This window comes from Sminthopsis crassicaudata, chromosome 1 (genome assembly GCF_048593235.1).
Source record: "Sminthopsis crassicaudata isolate SCR6 chromosome 1, ASM4859323v1, whole genome shotgun sequence".
NCBI classification, from domain to species: Eukaryota; Metazoa; Chordata; class Mammalia; order Dasyuromorphia; family Dasyuridae; genus Sminthopsis; species Sminthopsis crassicaudata.
The window spans coordinates 87,852,108-87,871,570 of NC_133617.1; the positions used below are offsets into that span (position 1 = coordinate 87,852,108).

General features: G+C 34.6%; 1 protein-coding gene across 2 annotated transcripts in view; it reads left to right on the top strand.

Moving 5' to 3' along the window:
• COL22A1 (collagen type XXII alpha 1 chain) overlaps positions 1 to 19,463 on the top strand; it is a 578,696-nt gene that overhangs the window by 357,813 nt on the left and 201,420 nt on the right. For both annotated transcript variants that reach the window (XM_074264749.1, XM_074264757.1), the window contains one exon: positions 4,408 to 4,461. In XM_074264749.1, the coding sequence (XP_074120850.1) occupies positions 4,408 to 4,461 (54 nt within the window). The remainder of the gene's footprint in view (positions 1 to 4,407; positions 4,462 to 19,463) is intronic.

A 19,463-nucleotide genomic window follows, 5' to 3' on the forward strand; every position in this document is an offset into this window, starting at 1 on the left:
TCCTGAACTCTTTTATTTACTCTCAGACCCCTCTGTTATTTTATAAATTGTCTTCCCAACTTGGCTACTCCCAAGAAGATTTGTGAGTTCTTAAAAGTCCATGGACACATATCTTATTGCTTCTGTCCTTTCTTCACATTGTCATTCTAGTATGTGGCTAGATCTATAGGGAACCCTCTGATAATGGTGAGATGGTGCAATTCTTCATGATAGTAGTAATAGGAGTAGCATCATGCAGGCAAAGTACATTGTGTGTGTGTGTGTGTGTGTGTGTGTGTGTGTGTGTGTGTGTGTGTGTAATTTAGTCACTTTTGAGGAAAGAAATGGGCACATTCCTTCTCCAGTCCAACCAAAGTTTCTTTGATTATATATATGGGTTATAACCAGAGAGCAATATATTTTTTTCTTTTATTGCCTGAAAACAATTGCACATCCTCAACAAAGATGAATCAATAAAAATTGTTAAATCATAAGGATATTGTCAAGAAACCCATATTCTTTTATGGATCTGTGTGCAAGCTGACACTGCTATTTTATGAATCATGTCATAGTTTGTTGGACAGTGCTTAAAGGTACAATTTCTGATGCAGTCAAGGATGTCTTCTCTCTCTAGGTTGTCTTTGGATCATTTGCAATATCATTGTGTTTGTATTCCTTCTAACAAAACTTCTTGCATCAGTTGTACCTTTGGCTTCTTAAAATATCTATGTGTATGTGTGTATATATACATATATATATATGTATATATATACAGAGAGAGAGAGAGTTAAATACAATATAGTATGTATTGTTTTATTCACTACTTTAAAAGTTAATATACAACATTTTGTAGTTTATGATACATTTTGGTCCTATTAGTCCTAGAAAATTAATAGGGCAGATAAGAAAACTGTGGCCCAGAAAAGTAAAATAGATTAACCAAAGATATATATGGCAAGTAACAAGGCTAATTCAAACCAAGTTTGAATGAATCAAATAATGAAAGGAGGAACAAATGAATGAGAAACTATTCATTAAACACTACATGATGCTATACCAAATACTGGTATTACAAATACAAAAAAAAAGCAAGTCTGTATTTGCCATTAAGGAACTTAATATTTTGTTGGGGAGGGAAACTATATAGAGGAGTTTTAACCAGAAAGGGATATTTTGTTATAAGAAACAATAGCTATATATGCAAATAAAATTCATTCACATGAAATATTTACAAATGTAATATTTCTATATTTTCATGTTTATATATAATTTCTACATATAGCTATTTATATAATGATAATACATCAAATACTAGATAGTTTTATATATATGTATAATATATACATATGAAAATGTACATATGTATGCACATATATACACACATGAAATACTTTATATATGTGATCTCATTTAATCTTCTGTCTTGCTGCTATCATTATCCTCATTTTACAGATAGGGAAATTGAAACAGAGATGATGTTGCTTCCCCAAGAGGTCACACAACTAACAAGTATCTGAAAAAGAATTCAAATTTAGGCATTACTGACTGCAGCTCCATCATTCTATGGGGCATCAAATTAAAAATGTCTAATAACCAGATGGAGATGTAATTCTGCAAAATAGGTAAAAACCGAGACTGGATAAGTAGATCTGAGAATCATCATCAGTATAGACATGATAATTGAAAACATGCAACCTGATTTGATTACCAAGAAGAATACTAAGAGAGGAAAGTGAAGAGCACCATAGGACAGAAAATCGCTTTCCCTCTTTAAATAAATATATTGTAATAGTGTGAAATAGTAGAAATCAATAAGCAGTGTGCAGTAGATAGTGAATTCCTGTTGGAGTTAGATCTAGGTTCAATTCTACCCTCGAAAGACAGAGAAACAGAAACAGAAAAAGACAGACAGACAGACACAGAGATACAGAGAGACAGAGACAGAGAGATTTGTGACCTTAAACAAGTCCCTTAATTTCTAGTTGTCCCAGGGAAATGCATTTCAAACACCATAAGTGGCAAAACGGGTCCCTATGTGCATTGCTATAAGGAGATTCCTTCCTGGGAATTTCTTATAATTCCTATAATATTCCCTATTAAGTCACAGATTCTTCTTGTGTGTGAATGCCAGCTCTAACATTTATTTACTCTGAAGCCTCAGAAAAGTCATTTCAACTCTGGAAGCCTAGATGTAAAACTGAAGTGTTGAATTATTGTCTCTTCCAAGAATAAGGAAAAGGTGTTCACTCCTTATTCTGATTGAATTAAGTAACATCTGGAAAGTTGAATCATTTCTGGATACTGAATCTAAGGGAAGGTGTTGTTAAGCTAGAAAATATTCTAAGGTCAATCATCCAAACAGTAAAGTGTTTTTAGCTCATACCATGTAAATATTGATTGAAGGAACTAAGAATATTCAGTCCTACAGAAGAGAAGTAAAAATAACATAAGATTGTTTCAAATATTTTCAAAGATTTTACCTGAGAGATTAATTTAAACTTGGGAGAGTAGAAATAGTAGCAATGAATGGAATAAGCAATGAGACAAATTTGTGTGATTGAAAAGAAAAAAAATGTATCTAAAACTGAGCTGCTTCAGAAAGGAACTAATACTACTTTTCTAACTATATAATGCATTAGGGACCAAACAACTTAAGGCCTGTAAAAGTAAAAGAATATTGCTCTTCTGTAATATATAAGAATAGATTCTAAGAAACCTAGGAATATTCACATGAACTGATGAAGAGTGAGATGAAGAAAATTAGTATAACTTATAAAATTGCAGCTGTTTTATAAAATAAAACTATTTTCAAAGGTTTAAAAATTCTTAACAGTACAATGAATAATTATGACTCCAGAAGATGGATAATGAAGCATGTCCCCTACTTCTTCAAAATATTGAAGCTTATTCAGCAAATTAGTTAAAATTAGAATCTAAGATTGTTATACCCAGTCAAGGACTCTTTATACTTTTGCAATCAAAAAATCAATCAATGATTATTATTAGGTCTCTTTTATGTACCAGGCATTGGACAAGGAATTTGAGAACTACCCTTTGCCAGATGGTTATTCCCAGACAGGAAGGGATTAGTAATTGGGTGACAGGGAATAGCTTTCTGGGAAAGGGTAGAATTTGAATTGTATTATAAATGATTGTGGTCAAATTCAAATAAAAATAGGCCACTAAACTTACATAAAAATCTCCTTGACTACATATTTTACCTTTTTTTGGTCTCCTCCCTGGTCCTGGGGTTGCTACCATTAGATAGAAATATGTGTGCATATATATGTGTCATATACACACATATATTATAGACATACATGGGATTAAAATAGGCAAGGAGAAAACAAAAATATCACTCTTTGCAGATGACATGATGGTATATTTAGAGAATCAACTAACAAATTATTTCAACTAACAATTGAAACAATGAACAGCTTTAGCAAAATTTCAGACATAAAATAAACCCACATAATCTATCATTTCTATATATTACCAACAAAATTCACCATGAAGAGATAGAAAGAAAAATCTCATGGTAAATGGTTGTAGTAAGCTAATGTTTGACAAACCCCCCAAATCTAAGTTTTAGGGAGACAAGAACTTGCTTTTTAACAAAAATTTCTGGGAAAACAAGTATATGATTATGTGTGTGGGTTCCTTTTTTATGAGATAATTGGGGTTAGATGACTTGCCCAGGGTCACACAATTACTGGTTGTGTCTAAGGCTGGATTTAAATTGAGGTTCTCCTGAATTAAGAGCCAGTGCTCTATCCATTGAACTTCAGGCATATGATTGTTATAGAATACTATTTTGCTACAAACAACGATAAGTAGGATGGTTTCAGGAAGAAAAAAAAAACAGGAAGACTTATATGAACTGGTACAAAATGAAGTGAGTGGAATCAAGAAGTAATTGTATACAGTAAAAGCAATATTGTAATGATAATCAGCTTTGAAAGAATCTTTTATAGTAACTGATTATTCTGATCAATAAAATGATTCAAGACAGTTTTGAAGGCCTTATGATGAAAAAATACTATCCATATCCAAAAAACAACTGATGGACTCTGAAATCAGATTAAAGATACCACATAAATATGTGTGTGTATAATCACATAAATAACATAATTTCTCATCTTCACAATAAGTGGGAGAAGATTTGAAGGGCAAGACAATTTGACTCAAATTTTTGAAAAATGAATTTTTAAAACGAATTTCCAAAAAGGAAGACACAAAACAATCAGTTTTGAATCTAAGTAACAGTGGTGCACTGTGTCACTGAGCAGGGTGATTTTTCTCATGGTTGTGAGTAATGCTTAGATTAAAAGTTTTGAATTCCCTTGAGGAGACAAGAATCACATCAAAGGCTGCCTAAAGCAATCTATTTCATATCTGTTTTGTAATTCCATTGTGTTCTTTGTGCAGGGAAAGAAAGGTGAAGCTGGCATACCTGGAGTTAATGGATTACCAGGACCTCCTGTAAGTGAAACAACTGATTTTTTTTCCCTTGTCATACTTTACTTAAAAAGAAAAAAAAAATAACTTGCTATTTCTTTTGGAAAATGAAGTGTTACACAGCTAGCAAATCACTTTGTTAGAGCAAGAAAACAGCAGTTGCAGAGTTTAGTACCAAATATTGGTGCCAACTGGTCTTTTTATTTTGAGGATGCCTTTGGTCAGCTAAGAAAATGAAGACTAGCCTAGGCTTCTGGGTCTGCATTTCCTAATCAGATTCTTCTGCTGCAATGAACTGCAGAGCTCACTTTATGGAGAAGAAAGAGCAAAGAGTCCAAATTGTACGTCTTTGGTATTAGAATAGCTAAGCTCTAAATAACTATGGTTGAGAACAGATGTTCAAGACTTTGTCCTACAGAAAAAAATTGAGAAGGCATTTTCATTACTTAAGGTATTTTATAGGAACAAACAAGCTCAAAAACAACTTGACTAAAATGATTAGCTTAAATAAAAAGTTATAGGATAGAATTCTTCCTTTCTCCAATGAGTATCTCAAGGGGACTTCCTCTTCTTCTTTACCCCCTTTTATTTCAATGTTAGGGTATCCTAGTTTCTTTGCATCTGGTCATCTAGAGAACTGAATTTAAGACATTTTTATGTAATTTTCCTTGAGTTCTGAGATGCAAGTTATGACTCAAGAATTCACCAAGTGATTGTATTTCCATGTGCTTTATATATCATTCACAGGGTTGTATTGTAAACTGCTACAGGCTTTAAAGGAAGTATATATTAAGAGACCATGCAGTAATGAAGATTGCATTGTAATGTCAGTGGCAAGATGTCCTTTGACAACTTTTCCTGAGACCTCCCCTATTCCTTCAGGCAGACTTGGATTAGCAGCAGTTGCAGAAGCCTGCCTTCATTAGGAATAAGAATTTTTTGAGACATTTTGTCTATTATGAATTTAAGTGGTGTGTCATATTTTAAAAATAGTGGAGAGGAGAAAAGATATCTTGGTTTACTTTCAACTTGGCCATGAAGTCAGTTTGCAACCAGGGAAAACTCACACCAAATCTTTAACTCTTATTTCATGTCAAAAATATGAAAGTGTTGGATTAGTTGATAATAAGAACTTTGAAATTTAAAATTGAAAGGGATCTTAATGTTTATATGATAGATCTTATTAAACCTTATACTATTAGAAAAAGAAGAAAGTACATAGGCCAATTTTGTTTGAAAAAACAGTAATTTCAAGACTTTGATGTTTCTGAATGCCTTTCCTTTTTTGTTTTTGTTTCTGTTTTTTGTCTTTTGTTTTGTATAAATTCCCTATGGGAGACTTATAAGCTGGTTTTGATAATATAACAGTAGCTACTCTGGCCTGAATCACTAAAGTCCAGGTAGTTTACATATCACCATTTGTGGGACCACCCACCACCTTTAAGTGGATTTGCAAGTATCTAGTTTCTCTAATTGGCACACAGTCCCACCAAATGTATTCTCCTAATTTCAAGAGTCTCATATGCCCCAGTTCTATTTAACTACTCAATAGTCAGATTATCTGTAACTTTTACAAAAAGATATTTACTTTAAAGTTATAATAAGACAAAAATACAAACATCTTTCCCCAATGCAACTGTCTCTGGGGAAGGGAGAGGGATTAGTTTAATAGTATAGTCCCACCAAGTCCACATTGCAGAGAATTGGTATGGTGAGGAAAAACTTAATATTCATGACCTAGTAGTACCTAGTCTCCTTAGGGCCTCCAAGGAAGGCTGGATCCTGCCTGTATGGTCACCATGTCTTCAACTCTAAAGTCAAGGTGTATCACTGGGCTTAGAACCAAAAAGGCAAAACAAAAAAGATCACAAAGCTCAGGCTGTTTCTCAGGTCTAAAAAGGAAAGGACGGAAAATAGTGAACAACTCAGTTTCCTGAAGCCTGTTCTGTGGGTGAACAGAACCTCCTCTCTGTCGCCCACCCTGCAATGCTGCAGGAAGTAAAGTGAGACTGTCTCTCTGGTTCTTAATTAAAAAAAACATAACCTGACTAGCTCTGAAGTCGGGAGTACCTGAGTTTAAATCTGGCCTCAGATACTTAACACTTCCTGGTTGTGTGACCCTGGGCAAGTCACTTAACCCCAATTGCCTCAGCAAAAATAAATAAATGAATAAATAAATGAAAGCATGGCCTGTTATACCTGTAAAAGCCATTAGCATTCAAGGAAAGCCACTGCTCCTACGCATATATTAGGAGAACACAGAATGTCTTCAGTTGGAAGCATGAGTAGATCCCGGGCATCTCCCATGGGGATGCTTCCATCTTAGGTGAGCAACCATTACTGGAGAAAGCTCCTTGAGGATTAAGACACAGAGAAAATCCTAAAGAAATTTTGTCAGGAATGAATCCATGTCTCCATGTCATTGAAATATGTCTTTGATAGGTCTTTCTAAACCATACCCTTTTGCCCACATTTTATTAGTCTCAAAAAGTAGAAGGTCTTGAATTCAGTGTTAGCCAATATTTTAATTTTTTGGTGTTTTCTATCTTATACTAATTGCTGTAAACTATCTAAAATGTATGCATGTCTCTCAGGATAAGATATAAACTCAAGTTCTGTACTTTAGCTTATATATGATTCTCAATCCAGAGCCTATAGCAGCCCATGGATTCAATGCAGACATATAGTGTAGCATGACTTAGTAAAATGTTGTAAATTTGGTGAATTATATTTGTGCTATGTAGAGGCAGCCCTTGGTAGAAAAATTTGAAGGGGCAAAAATTGAACGTTGACATCTGCTATTATTATGACCCATTTGGACTATGCCTCAGAGTCCTGGATCCCTTCCAGACTTCATTCATCTGTCACCTCCTAAAGGAGAGCTATTAAAGACTTATTCAGGACCTGACTCTCTCCACTAGTAATAGTCTCTTCCCTAGCAATTACTTGGTAATGTTTATAAGTTTTGTTTTTTTTTTTATTTGCTGATCTGTATTCATGATGTTTCCCTCCAATAAAATTCAAAAGGCATTTTTTCTATCTTTAAATTACATATACAGCAATATCTGATACACAGTAGGTACATTGTAAATGTGTGTTGAATTTTGAATGAATAAAGTAATAAACAGGGCAGCTAGTTGGCATAATGGATAGGGTTTGAAGACAGAAAGTCCTGAATTAAAATCTGACTTCAGACACTTACTAACTGTGTGACCCTAAACAATTAATTTGACTCTGTTTAACCTTAGTTTCTTCCTATGTAAAATAAGCTAGAGAGGGAAGTGACAAACCACTTAAGTATCTTTGCCAAGAAAACTCCCTGGTCAGACATGACTGAAATCCCTGAATGACAACATAAAAAGTAATGAATGAATGAAAACAGCCCAGAGAACCTAAAATAAAACCATCACAATTAGTAAAATAATGTTCTAGAAAGAATTATAAAGAGCTGGGTTCGAGTCACAATTTTGTTGTATTGGCTTTGGAAAATCTTGTTTTTCCATCAGTTAAGTGAGGTTTTTGGGATAGGGTTTTCCTTTTATCTCTAGCAGTCTATGAATTTATGAGTCAATGGATTTGAGAGATTTGCCTTTGAGTCCTTGTCTTGTCATTGATTTCCTATCACCCATAGCAAGTAACTTACCTTCTCTGAGACTGCGCTGCCTTATCCACAGAAATGAGGCTTCTGTCTTATTAGTATCAAGAAAGGAGAATGGATTCGATGATATTTGGAGAGCTGCCCTAACTCTGACTCTGAGTCTCATATTTGTAGCTTACTACCCATCTACCTTTCTTTGCCTCATTTCATCCCTGAACTGCATAGCTTATCAGCTTCTCAAGTACTCAAGCTTGTATAAGAATCCTTATCCAAAGGGAAAATCTTTAAATATATTCCAGAAACCTAACTACATTAAGATGTCCTTTTGAGTGATAGATGCATTATGCACCCAATTTTCAGAGCATTTTTTGCATACATTCCTATGACTCTGAATATTATTTGGAATTGGAGGTTTCAAATTGTCCATAATTCAAGTTTTTCTTTTCTATTTTATGATTCACACTTACAGTGACATTTTGATGTTAATAATGAAGAACAAGCTGATTTCTCCTTAGTCTTTATTTCTTGGATTCTGACAAACAAGGCTGGCAAATCGTTTTTGCAGTCACAGTGAGGAAGCATGGCAGAGCAGAAGGAGCCCCAGACCTGAGATCAGAAGACCTGGGTTTGATCCTATCTCAGCCAATTATTCTCCATGTAATTGTGAAGTCACTTGGGAAATTCATGCATCAGGTACAGATTAAGCTAGGTGATCCCAAAAATATCATCTCTCTCTAGGCTCTAATCTCCCTGAGCTTCAATTTCCTTCTCTGTTACATGGAAATAGTTGTTTCCTCATTATTTTTCTCAAAGGGTGATGTGGTAAAACATTTTCCCAGCCCTAAAGGAATAAAGCACATTTATTATTAAAATTTTAAACTACAGGACATCTTTAAGACATGTTATTTAATAAGATTTGGAATGTTTTTATTGTTGCATATAGTAGGACATATGCTACTTATACTTACAATAAGAACCTCATAGGGAATTTGAATGGAAAACAAATCAAAACATTAGTAGATTATATAAATATGCTGTTCAAGAGACATAATTTCTCTGTAATTTAATCATTTTATTAATAAGGATAGCATGATTTTTAATAAAAGAGGGCAGAGGCCTCCTTAAAAGCCAGACATTGCATGATTCACAGTTTATATGCCCTTGCAAGAGCAGGTGTTTCCGAGGGTGGCAATCAACGCTTTTTGGTTAAAAATTAATGAGAAAATGAATAATAAGAGGCTGTTTTTAATGAGGATCTTGGGGTTGGCAACTTGGATCACCCAAGTCTTGGTTAAAGGGAATCTTAAAGGTTAAATGGGAATTCCAGTCCTAATAATATTATCTGTTAGTCATTTGCAAAATAAAAAATCCTCTTCTTGTTCATTAATTCCATTAAAGCAAGGAGAATAATTTCTTTTGTCTGTCTGTCTCCATCTCCCTTTTCCTTCTTAAGTGTAGTCACTTAGAACAGTTTTTTTATAAATTGAATTGATATTTCTCATTGGTATCACTGGCAAACTATTTCAAAATATGAATTTAAATAGGTCTTGTCACTTTCTAAGACCTCAATTTCCACTGCTGTAAAAAGTGAGGTCTATGTAAAGCTAATGTATGTCTATACAGTACACAAATTATCTTCAGATGCTAGCATTATGGGATCCTTAATCTAATGCCCACTGGTGTAACAAAGTGTTATAGTATATGGCACAAGTAGCTTTTCCTGCTGTGTTCTAAGAAAAGAGGCATTCTCAATTGACACACAAATACATGAGTTGTAAACATTTTTGTTTTGAAAAGGAAACATTTATAAGAAGCATCCAGAATATAATTACTTATGCTAATGTATGCTAGTCTTCATAAAAGTTTGAAAAAGATCCTTATTCATCCCTTGACTCCAACATCAACTATGCTGCTTCTTGTTGTTAATAATCACTGCTGTTCATCAATAGACATTAGATCAATTAGTTTTTGTCATTCTTAGCTATGTTTAGATTAGTTGGTTAATTTAGCATCACCATTGGTAATTAACTTTGTTAGCTATTAGGAATTCTTGGTGATTCAATTAATTTAATCATCATTGTTTACTAATAATAAATCAACTAATTCATTATTTGCCATTATTCATTAAATTCTCAGAATGCTAGAATGTGAAGGTAACAGCCCCCATTTTTTACTTCAGTAGAAACTGAGGTCTTGTGAAAATTCAGAATGTTTTGAAACAGGTTATCAGTGGTACACTGAGACATATTAATTCAATGTATAAAACCTTTTTAAGGGACTACTTTGTTCCAATTACTATATAATGCACTAGAAATTTAAAAAAAAGAAAAAAAAAGGTAAAAGAAAACAATGTAATCCCTCACTACCTTCAAGTACTTTACATTCATAGCAGAGAGGGAAAATATATGTATTGACAATTAAACATAAATGCAAAATAGAAAGTAATTTCTGTTTGGTGTATATAAGTATCTGGAGCAATCAGGACAGACTTCATGTAGGTAGTTTCTGACCTGGGTCATGATGACAGCCAGGTATGCTATGAAGCAAAGTTGAAGAATGATTGCATTCTAGGTATGGTAACTGACTTTAGCAAAGACTCTGAATAGGAGGCAGAATTTTGCATAAAGGGAATAGTCAGCAAGCTACTATGGCAACATATAGAGTATGTGAAAATAATCATTTACAATAAGTTTGGAAAGGCGTACATGAATCAGATTGCAGAGGGTAATACTTGTATAGCATAGAATGTATAATGTGTAATAGAAACATCTCTTCCCTCAGAGGAAAACCCAAAACACTGGACCAAGTAACTTTACACTGGTGAGCTTTGTGGCCTTAACCAGATCTATTTAACTTTTTGCTGCCTCCATTTCCTGTTCTGTAAAATGAATACCTCTCAGTTTATTTGTGAGTAATACTTGACTTGATTATAATATATCTGGATTTTAGGGGAGCATTTGGCAACATCTATGTCCTGGTTAACAGGGAGACATGTGCTAGATGAATGAAAAGTTAAGCAGATTTAGAATTGGTGAATTGGAAGTAAATAAAATATCCCTTAACCAGACAGAAATCAGCTTTCCCAGCTAGGGAAAAAACTTGCCAATTAAGCTGAGAGATTTGATGAATTCCTGTTCATTTTTGTTTGGTCAGAAAGTTCTGGGGTAGAAATGGAGTCCCTTTTGTGTTGTATATCGGTAAGTCTTTTTGACTAAGCTTGGGTAATATAAGTAAGTGATCCCATGTCTCACCATAATATCCATTTTCTCATTAATTGTTAGCCAATCAGACAAGGACATATAAATTGTGAGTCTGCCACCATGAGAGTCATTGACATTTGAGAGTGCCATGACCCTTTTATTAATAAAATGGTAACATTAATAATGAAATGATCAGTAACCCAAAATTATTCTCTCAAACTTTTTAGACATCATAGATACTAGAATGTTTTGCCATTTCCTTCTCTAGTGGATTAAGGCAAACAGAAGTTAAAAGACAAGTCCAGGGTGTTTGAGGATGCATTTAAACTTAGCTCTTCCTGGTTCTAGTCCAGAGCTTTATTCACTGCTCCTTTAAAGTTCTACACTTGGATTAAAAAATCAACTTTACTAATCCAGGATGGGAAAGGCATTATAAGACAACAATTTATGTAAAAGAAAGATGAGGGCTTTAGTATATCAAAAGCATTGTGTTTTCAGTGGATCCAACAGGGCAGAAAAATCAAAAAAGTTCCATGATCTTATGTTGCATTAAATACAGGTTTAATATCTGTGTCAAAGGGAATGAGGGTCCTACTCTATTTCTGTCTTTGTCACAACATTTGGGAGCTTTGGGGAAAGGCATCTCCACAAATGGAAGAAACTTGGGGGAGGGGTGGAGAAGGAAGGAAAGAAGGATGGAAGGAAAGTAAGAGAGAAAAGGAAAGGAGGAAGAAGAAAAGAGGGGAAAGAAAGAAGAGAGGGGAGGAAGGAAATGATGGGGAAAAAAGGAAAAGGCAACAAAGAAGAAAGAGCAAATGAAGGAAGGATTTATTATGGATTCACTATGTGCCAGGAACTATGCTTTGTGCATAATATGTTATTTGTTTCTCAAATCCTGATATTGTGATACTCATTTTATAGTTGAGGGAACTGAAGCATACAATTAATAAATTATCTTATGCTGAATTTGAACTCAATTATTCCTGGGTTTAGTTACTGCATCACCTAGCTGGTAGAATATAATTGTTTCCGAATATTAGAATGGCTGCCATGTATAAGAGGAATGACCTAGCACTACTGGATAAAAGTAACAGACAAGAAGATTTAGCTTTATTTATGAAATGAATTTGCTAATGAATAGAACTCTTCCAAACATGAAAGGGCTTCCTTGAGATTTATTCGAGTTCCTTGAACATAGAATTTTCAAATAAAAGTTGGATGACCGCATACTGAAGAAGATCCAGATCGGAACAGTTTGTTAAAATTTAGATTGGGGTGGCTGTGTCCTCAAAGTTCATTACTAGATTGGAATGAAAAGAAAAAAATAGTAAGATACAACTTTAGCCATATAACTAGGTTCTCTGCCAAGCAACCTCCAATGATATGTATATAAGAATGCTATGGGAAATATCATAAGTGCCAAGAACAACATCAGAAAATTCTTGTACCAGCTTTGTGACTTACCAAAACAAGTAAGGTCCTGAGCATCAGGAGAATTACCATAAGGCACTATTTGAGATGTGGATTAAGTGGAGTAGAAGCTAGTCTGAAAATGCAAATGATGATATGCAGCTCCTCGAAATCCAGATGCTGGGCATGTCCTGTAGCATTGTCTTGAAATTAAAATCAGCCTTCATGGACCTGATGCCTAAAATCTAAGGTCTCCCAACCAACATACAAGATAAGATCCAATAGGCTTGTATGATATGCAGGAGCTTCATAACACCTTTTCCTTAAATAATAAATTTGAAGATCTAGACAAGTATCATCTGACCCAGAGCCAACTGAGGTTATTCAAGCCCAGGGAAAAATAGAAGAATTGTTTTATTTTTTAGAAAATGATATTCTTTCTGGTTGGTGCTTAGGACCATTTTCACTCTCTCAATATCTATTACCAGGTAGTAATATTGTCTAAAGAAAGAAAATCTTGAGTTGTGGTAGGGACTCAGGATATTATTTCCAGATTCCTGGCAAGTAGTTTTGTGCTAGTTTATAATTAATAAATACACTCTGTATACTTTATGGATATGCAAACAAAGTTGCATTGAAAAAAATAGAATTTAGACTGGACTAGATGTCTTCTAAGGATAAGATTCTATGAGTTTCTGGAGATTAAATGATTTGCAGTACAAAGAGCACTTTGAAAACCTTATAGTAATCAATAAATGTCACAAAACGTCTATCAGCTGTTTCCTTTCATGTGTTTGCCATCTGCCTTTAAGTGCTTTTAAAAGATATATGCTGTGGGAACTATACAAATTTATTAGTCACAAAGTTAGCTTCATTAAAATATCCCAGCCTTGACCATTGGGTATAAACAGGTGTTCTCTCTTCCCTGCTACTGTGGACACTAGGGAGGAATCCTTTAGATACATGACAATGATGACTCATCTCCCTTTGAAATCCGCAGTAGGAACCTGCCATCATCTCTCAACTTTGAAACTGGTGCTTTCTTTTTTTTTTCCCCTTTCTATCTGAGCTCCTCTTCCATGGATCTGACATTGCATTTCACTGAGGCACATTCTGTACTTTTCCTGTGCTGATAGATGAGACACTTACTTCATCTTTGATCCCCCCAAAGATTACTTGGGGAGAGAACATTCCCGTACTCAAGGCTTTGAAATAGTGGGTCAGGGCCAAATGGCTTCATAAATGGACTATTTCCAACTCTAGAGAGATTCACTTTACCTATCATTCAAGGGAATTGTTATATTCCCTCCAAGTCCAGAGAAAAGATAGATTTGAACAGATCTCTGTAAGCATCCCTTCCTAACTAGCTAACACTCCTCTTATCTTTTCTTTGTTCAGAGTTTTATAAAGGAAATTTTGTAAAACAATCAGTTGAGGAGCATTTTAAAAGGATTTACTATAAGATAGCAGAGGTGAAAGATAGAAATTTGTCAATGCAGTGGGTTTGACAGTTAAGTCTGACATTTACTGGAGTGACACTCACTTCACCTATTGAAGCTCCAGGTAACTTTCTAAGACTGTAAGTTACAGATCAGTGACAGATGAATATAAGTATAATGAAATGCTACACCCAAATGCTATTGTAACGGTGGCAAAAATGTACTAGGCACTGTTCTACTTTGTGAAGTGGAGACCTCCATTCTAAATTTACTCTGCTATTAACTTTTTTGAGTAAATATTGGTAAGTCTCTTCTTGGTTATGTTTCTTTTGCTTCAAAATGATAAGAATGGCTAATATTTAGTTCCTGAGGTCCCGTCCAACTCTGAAGTTCCATGTTTATGAGTAGTTAAACAATGCTAACTCTGGGCTAACTCAGGTGCATTTAAAAAGCAGAGCTAGGACTATATTTTGCCTCAAATTCAAGAAGGATGTATGTGTTTGCATATTACATATATATATATGTATGCATAGATGTATATGTATATATACTCATACATATTCACATGTATATGCATACATATATACTCACATACAACTATACATATACACATCACATCAGTGTATTTATGTGAATATATATTTATGTACATGTGTGTATGCCCTACTACATACCATCTCTCCTCTGTATTCCTTATGTGTTGCATTCCCTCTATTTCAGTTGTCCAAGCATGAGATAAGTACCTTTACCAGGATGAAGGGAGTATCAGGTGGGAAAAGGGAGTATGTGTGAAAACTGTTACAAAGGTAAAACCAATAGGTCTTGGTTTGGATTGGATAAGGAGCATGGCAGTGAGAAAGTATGAAGGGTCAAGGATAGTCTCAGGATATAAGAGGCAGAAGAGTCCTTGCAGTTTGTAGGATCTAATTTCTTCTCTATCCAGGTGGGAACACTGAGGTTCAGAGAAATTATGAATAATATCAGAGATTTAGACTGAGGAGGAGGCTTTAGAGACCATTGTGTCCAACTTCCTCATGATGAGGGACAGATGTATCTGGATTTCAGCTATCTCATAGAGTAACTTGAGTGAATCACTATTTGAATCAAGATTTTGATCCAGGTCTTTCTGAAGAAAGACCATTGTCTACCCACCAAAGGGCAGGCAGCTAATTAGTGACAAGCCTGTTACTAGAATATAACTTAATTGACTATTTCTCTTTCCATCTTCCTCCCTTTGGATTACATAGTTAGATAAACTAAATCCTTTCCAGCCTCCAGTTCTATCAGGCTTTTCAGCAAATAGATAAAAATGGGCTTAGAGACTATGTTTGGTCAGTCCCACTAGAAACTGTCAAAAAAGTTCATATTACCAGCATCTGAAAAGGTCAGACTATCCCAGAGTTTCCTAGAACCATTAATAGCCTCGGTCTCCAACCCACATGCTGTAGTGGGTGAGTAATGTGATGTCTGATCACAGGAGTAAGTTTCCCCACCCACACATCTTGTCTAATCTTTCCCCTCATCACAGTCTCCCTTCTTCCAAGGCAAAGAAAAGCCTGTTGACTCTAGCATCTGCTCCTTGAAGTTGGGGGGTAGAGTACCTTCCTACTTTTGGTCTAGTATGGTACATTTCGGTGGGGAATGAGGATGGGACATTTCCTAATCTGAGATTTCTCCCAGTATGGAAACTGAGAACTTCATCCACTGATAATAAATGGCAACTAGTCTGCAATTGACAGTCTTTAGACTGAACTATTGAGAGTTTTAAGTGGCTTGCCTATGATCACATAGACAGTTTGTGAAAAAAGCAAAACTGGAATCCAGGTTTTCCTAATTTCAATGCAGAATTTCTATTCACTATATTGCATTTCTTTTCAATAATGCAAAACAGAATACTCCAACTAAGTGTCTAATGTATACACCTCTCTGTTAGGCCCTATGGATATCCAATGGAATGACACTCCTTTGAGTTACATGGCCTTGTCACTTTTTCAGCTGTTGTGTGGAGAGGCAACTGGAACACTGGGCAGACTCAGGAAAACCCAGATTTAAAACCTATCCTTTAACTTACTATGTGACACTGGACAAGTTATTTTTCTCATAATATGTAAAATGAAGGAATTGGACTAAATAATCTGTAGGGTTCCTTGTGGCTCTAAAATCTATGATCTTCTCATTTATGATCTATCAATTTGTGAAGTTATCTTGTGGAGATAAATGTTATGTAGTAAGTACTATTTCCCTGCTTTCTCCCAAGCTTGGTTCTTCATAAATGCCCTTATGCATCCTTGACCTACCCTAGTGACTTCTTTCATTTTGTTCCATGGCATAGACTTTTCCGAGAATACATGAATTACTCTCATCCTTTGTCAGGTTTTATCTTCTCTGTACTTTGTGCCTTCTGGATCTTGCTCTCTGCTTATTGCTTTGAGAAATAAATTTACATTTATAAATAAAATTACAAAAGTTAGTCATGGGTACTAGAGGATGCTCTCTGTGATCTTGGTCAACTCACTTGACTTCTCAAGGTCTCGGTTTCCTCATCTGTAAAATGAAAAGGTTTTTACCCAAGTCCAAAAGTCTATGTGTTTCTCCTTCCAAATGACAAAGGACGAGCTGGAGGAGAACCTTATTCATCTTCTAGTTCAAAGCTCTCACTTTGTTGATGAAGAAATTGAGAACAAAGATGGCCATGTAACTTGCCCTAAATCTCAAAGTTAGCAAATGTCATAGATGAATTTTGAATCCACATCTTCTGACTTCAAAACCAATACTATGTCCCCTCCGCAATGATGCCTTCTTTTTTTTTTTTTTTTTTTTTTTTTTTTTTTCTGTTTTTGAACTGGAATCTTCTAAAATGACTGCCTTGACCTAAGGAACGAATTCTTTATTGTAGATTTCAGTCCTCATGATAGATCCATTGGGAAGGCAGAATCTCAATACAAAGCTCTAATCTACCAATTTTAGGGAATATTTTAAAATGTCTTTACACTGAATTTAGCCCTCTAAACAAACCTACCAGGAAGATTGAGTGGGAATTATTATTCATTTTTACAGGTAAGATTAAAGGCTAGACTTGTCCAAGAATTAGGACTCTAGTTTCCTAGTAAGGAACAGATCAGGGTCTGATTCCCTCATTCCTATCCACTGCCCACATCTCTTTCAATTCACTCTTGTCATATAAGCAGCTTTCTACTCAAGTTTCAATAAAACCATCTCTGATCCCTCTATTGGTGTCCAGTTTAGCTGGAGTATAAGAAAGAAAATTATCCTGTGTAGCATCTATTCCTGAAGTACTAATGGTCCCTTTCCCAGAATAAAGTCCGGAACACACACTTTCTTTAATGGTGAGATACACAATAAATTACAATAAGTAAATATTGACTTTCAGTAAATCTCAGTGATAGAATGAAGGAAGCAAAGCAAAAGCTGTAAGCTTTGCAAAGATTGGAATAGAAACAAGGAACCAAAAAGCACATTAGATGGCAAAGTCAATCTCTCAATTCTTTTCTCTGAATATGCTGTAATCCAATAGTCTAGAACTGATTCTAAATTAGAATTCTGAGTTTATAATGCTAAATTCTAAAGAGATAAAGGATTTTAGAGATTACAGAGGAAGATAGTGAGGCAAATGTCAAAGAATGAGTTAGTTCCTTTTAAAAAGAATATCTATGTACCATCCTAAATTTCTATCTCCCCCACCCAAATCTTTTTTATTAAATTTATTATTTTTAAATCTATTATTTGTGGATTGTCTCCCCCCATTAGAATATAAACTTCTTAAGAGCACGGGGTATTTTTCTTTTTCCATTGTTTTTATGTCTGCCCTTCTTGATACACAATAAATGCTTTAAAAAATCCCTTCCTCCTTCCCTTTCTCCCTTCTTTTCTCCCTCCCCCTCTCTCTTCCTTCCTTCCTCTCTTCCTTCCTTCCTTCTTTTCTTCCTTTCTTTCCTTTCTTTTTTCCTTTTTTCCTTCCTTCCTTCTTTTTCTTCTCTCCTTATTTCCTTCCTTATTTCTTTTTCCTTCCTTCCTTCCTCCCTCCCTCCCTCCCTCCTTCCCTCTCTCTCTCTCTTTCTTTCACTCTTTCTTTCTTTCTTTCTTTCTTTCTTTCTTTCTTTCTTTCTTTCTTTCTTTCTTTCTTTCTTTCTTTCTTTCTTTCTTTCTTTCTTTCTTTCTTTCTTTCTTTCTTTCTTTCTTTCTTTCTTTCTTTCTTTCTTTCTTTCTTTCTTTCTTTCTTATCTTTCTTTCTTATCTTTCCTTCCTTCCTTCCTTCCTTCTTTCTTTCTTTCCTATTATACTGAGCTCAAGTCCATGAATTGTTTGTGTACTTCTGGTCTGGGTGAGATAAAACCATTTTTAAAATTAGATAGTAAATAGATGAATAGATATATAGGTAAGTAGGTGGATAGATAGATAGACAGAAAAATATGAATGAATAAATAGATGAATAAATGAATATGTTTATTCTGTATTGTAGTAGCTAGGACAAAACGGACTCTAGTAGTAGTCTAACCAAGGTTGGGTACAATGAAATGAGAACGTCTTTCTTTATGGAAGCTATGCTTTTCTTAATGCAATTCATTATGATATAATATATATGTTTTATATTACAAACATGTAACACATTATATTTTATAATATATTATACATATATTATATTATACATATAGAATATGCTACCTATATATTTCATATGCATATTTTATTTATATATGTTTTTTTTTTTAACTCAAAAAGATGGAGGGAGGAAAAACATTCCTATTACCTCCTTCCACTCAAAGATTTGTCTAGCCTTCATCCCTTCATTCTCCTGCACCTTCAAATCATTCCTCTTCACTAACTCTTTCCCATATATTTACAGGTATCCTCAGGGCTTCTTAATGTTAAAATCCTTCTCTGAATTCTTCTATTGCTTCTTTCACAGAAGGACTTCTAAAAAAGTTGCCTTTTCTTACAGCCTCCCCTTCTTCACTACCCATAGAATTTAGAAATGGAAAGGACTCTAGACATCATTTAGGGCATTTAACAGATGAAGAAAATAAGGCTTACAACAGTTGAACTACTCAGCTAAGGTTCTTTTTTTTAATGTTTAAAATTAATTTTATAATTAAAAATATTTTTGACAGTACATATGCATGAGTAATTTTTTTATAACATTAGCCCTTTTATTCATTTTTCCAATTTTTCTCCTCCCTCCCTTAACTCCCTCCCCTAGATGACAGGCAATCCCATGTGTTACAGTATAAGCTAGATACAGTATATGTGTGTAAATACAATTTTCTTGTTGCCCATTAAGAATTGGGTTCCGAAGGTATAAGTAACCTGGGTAGAAAGACAGTAGTGCTAACAGTTTACACTCATTTTCAAGTGTTCCTT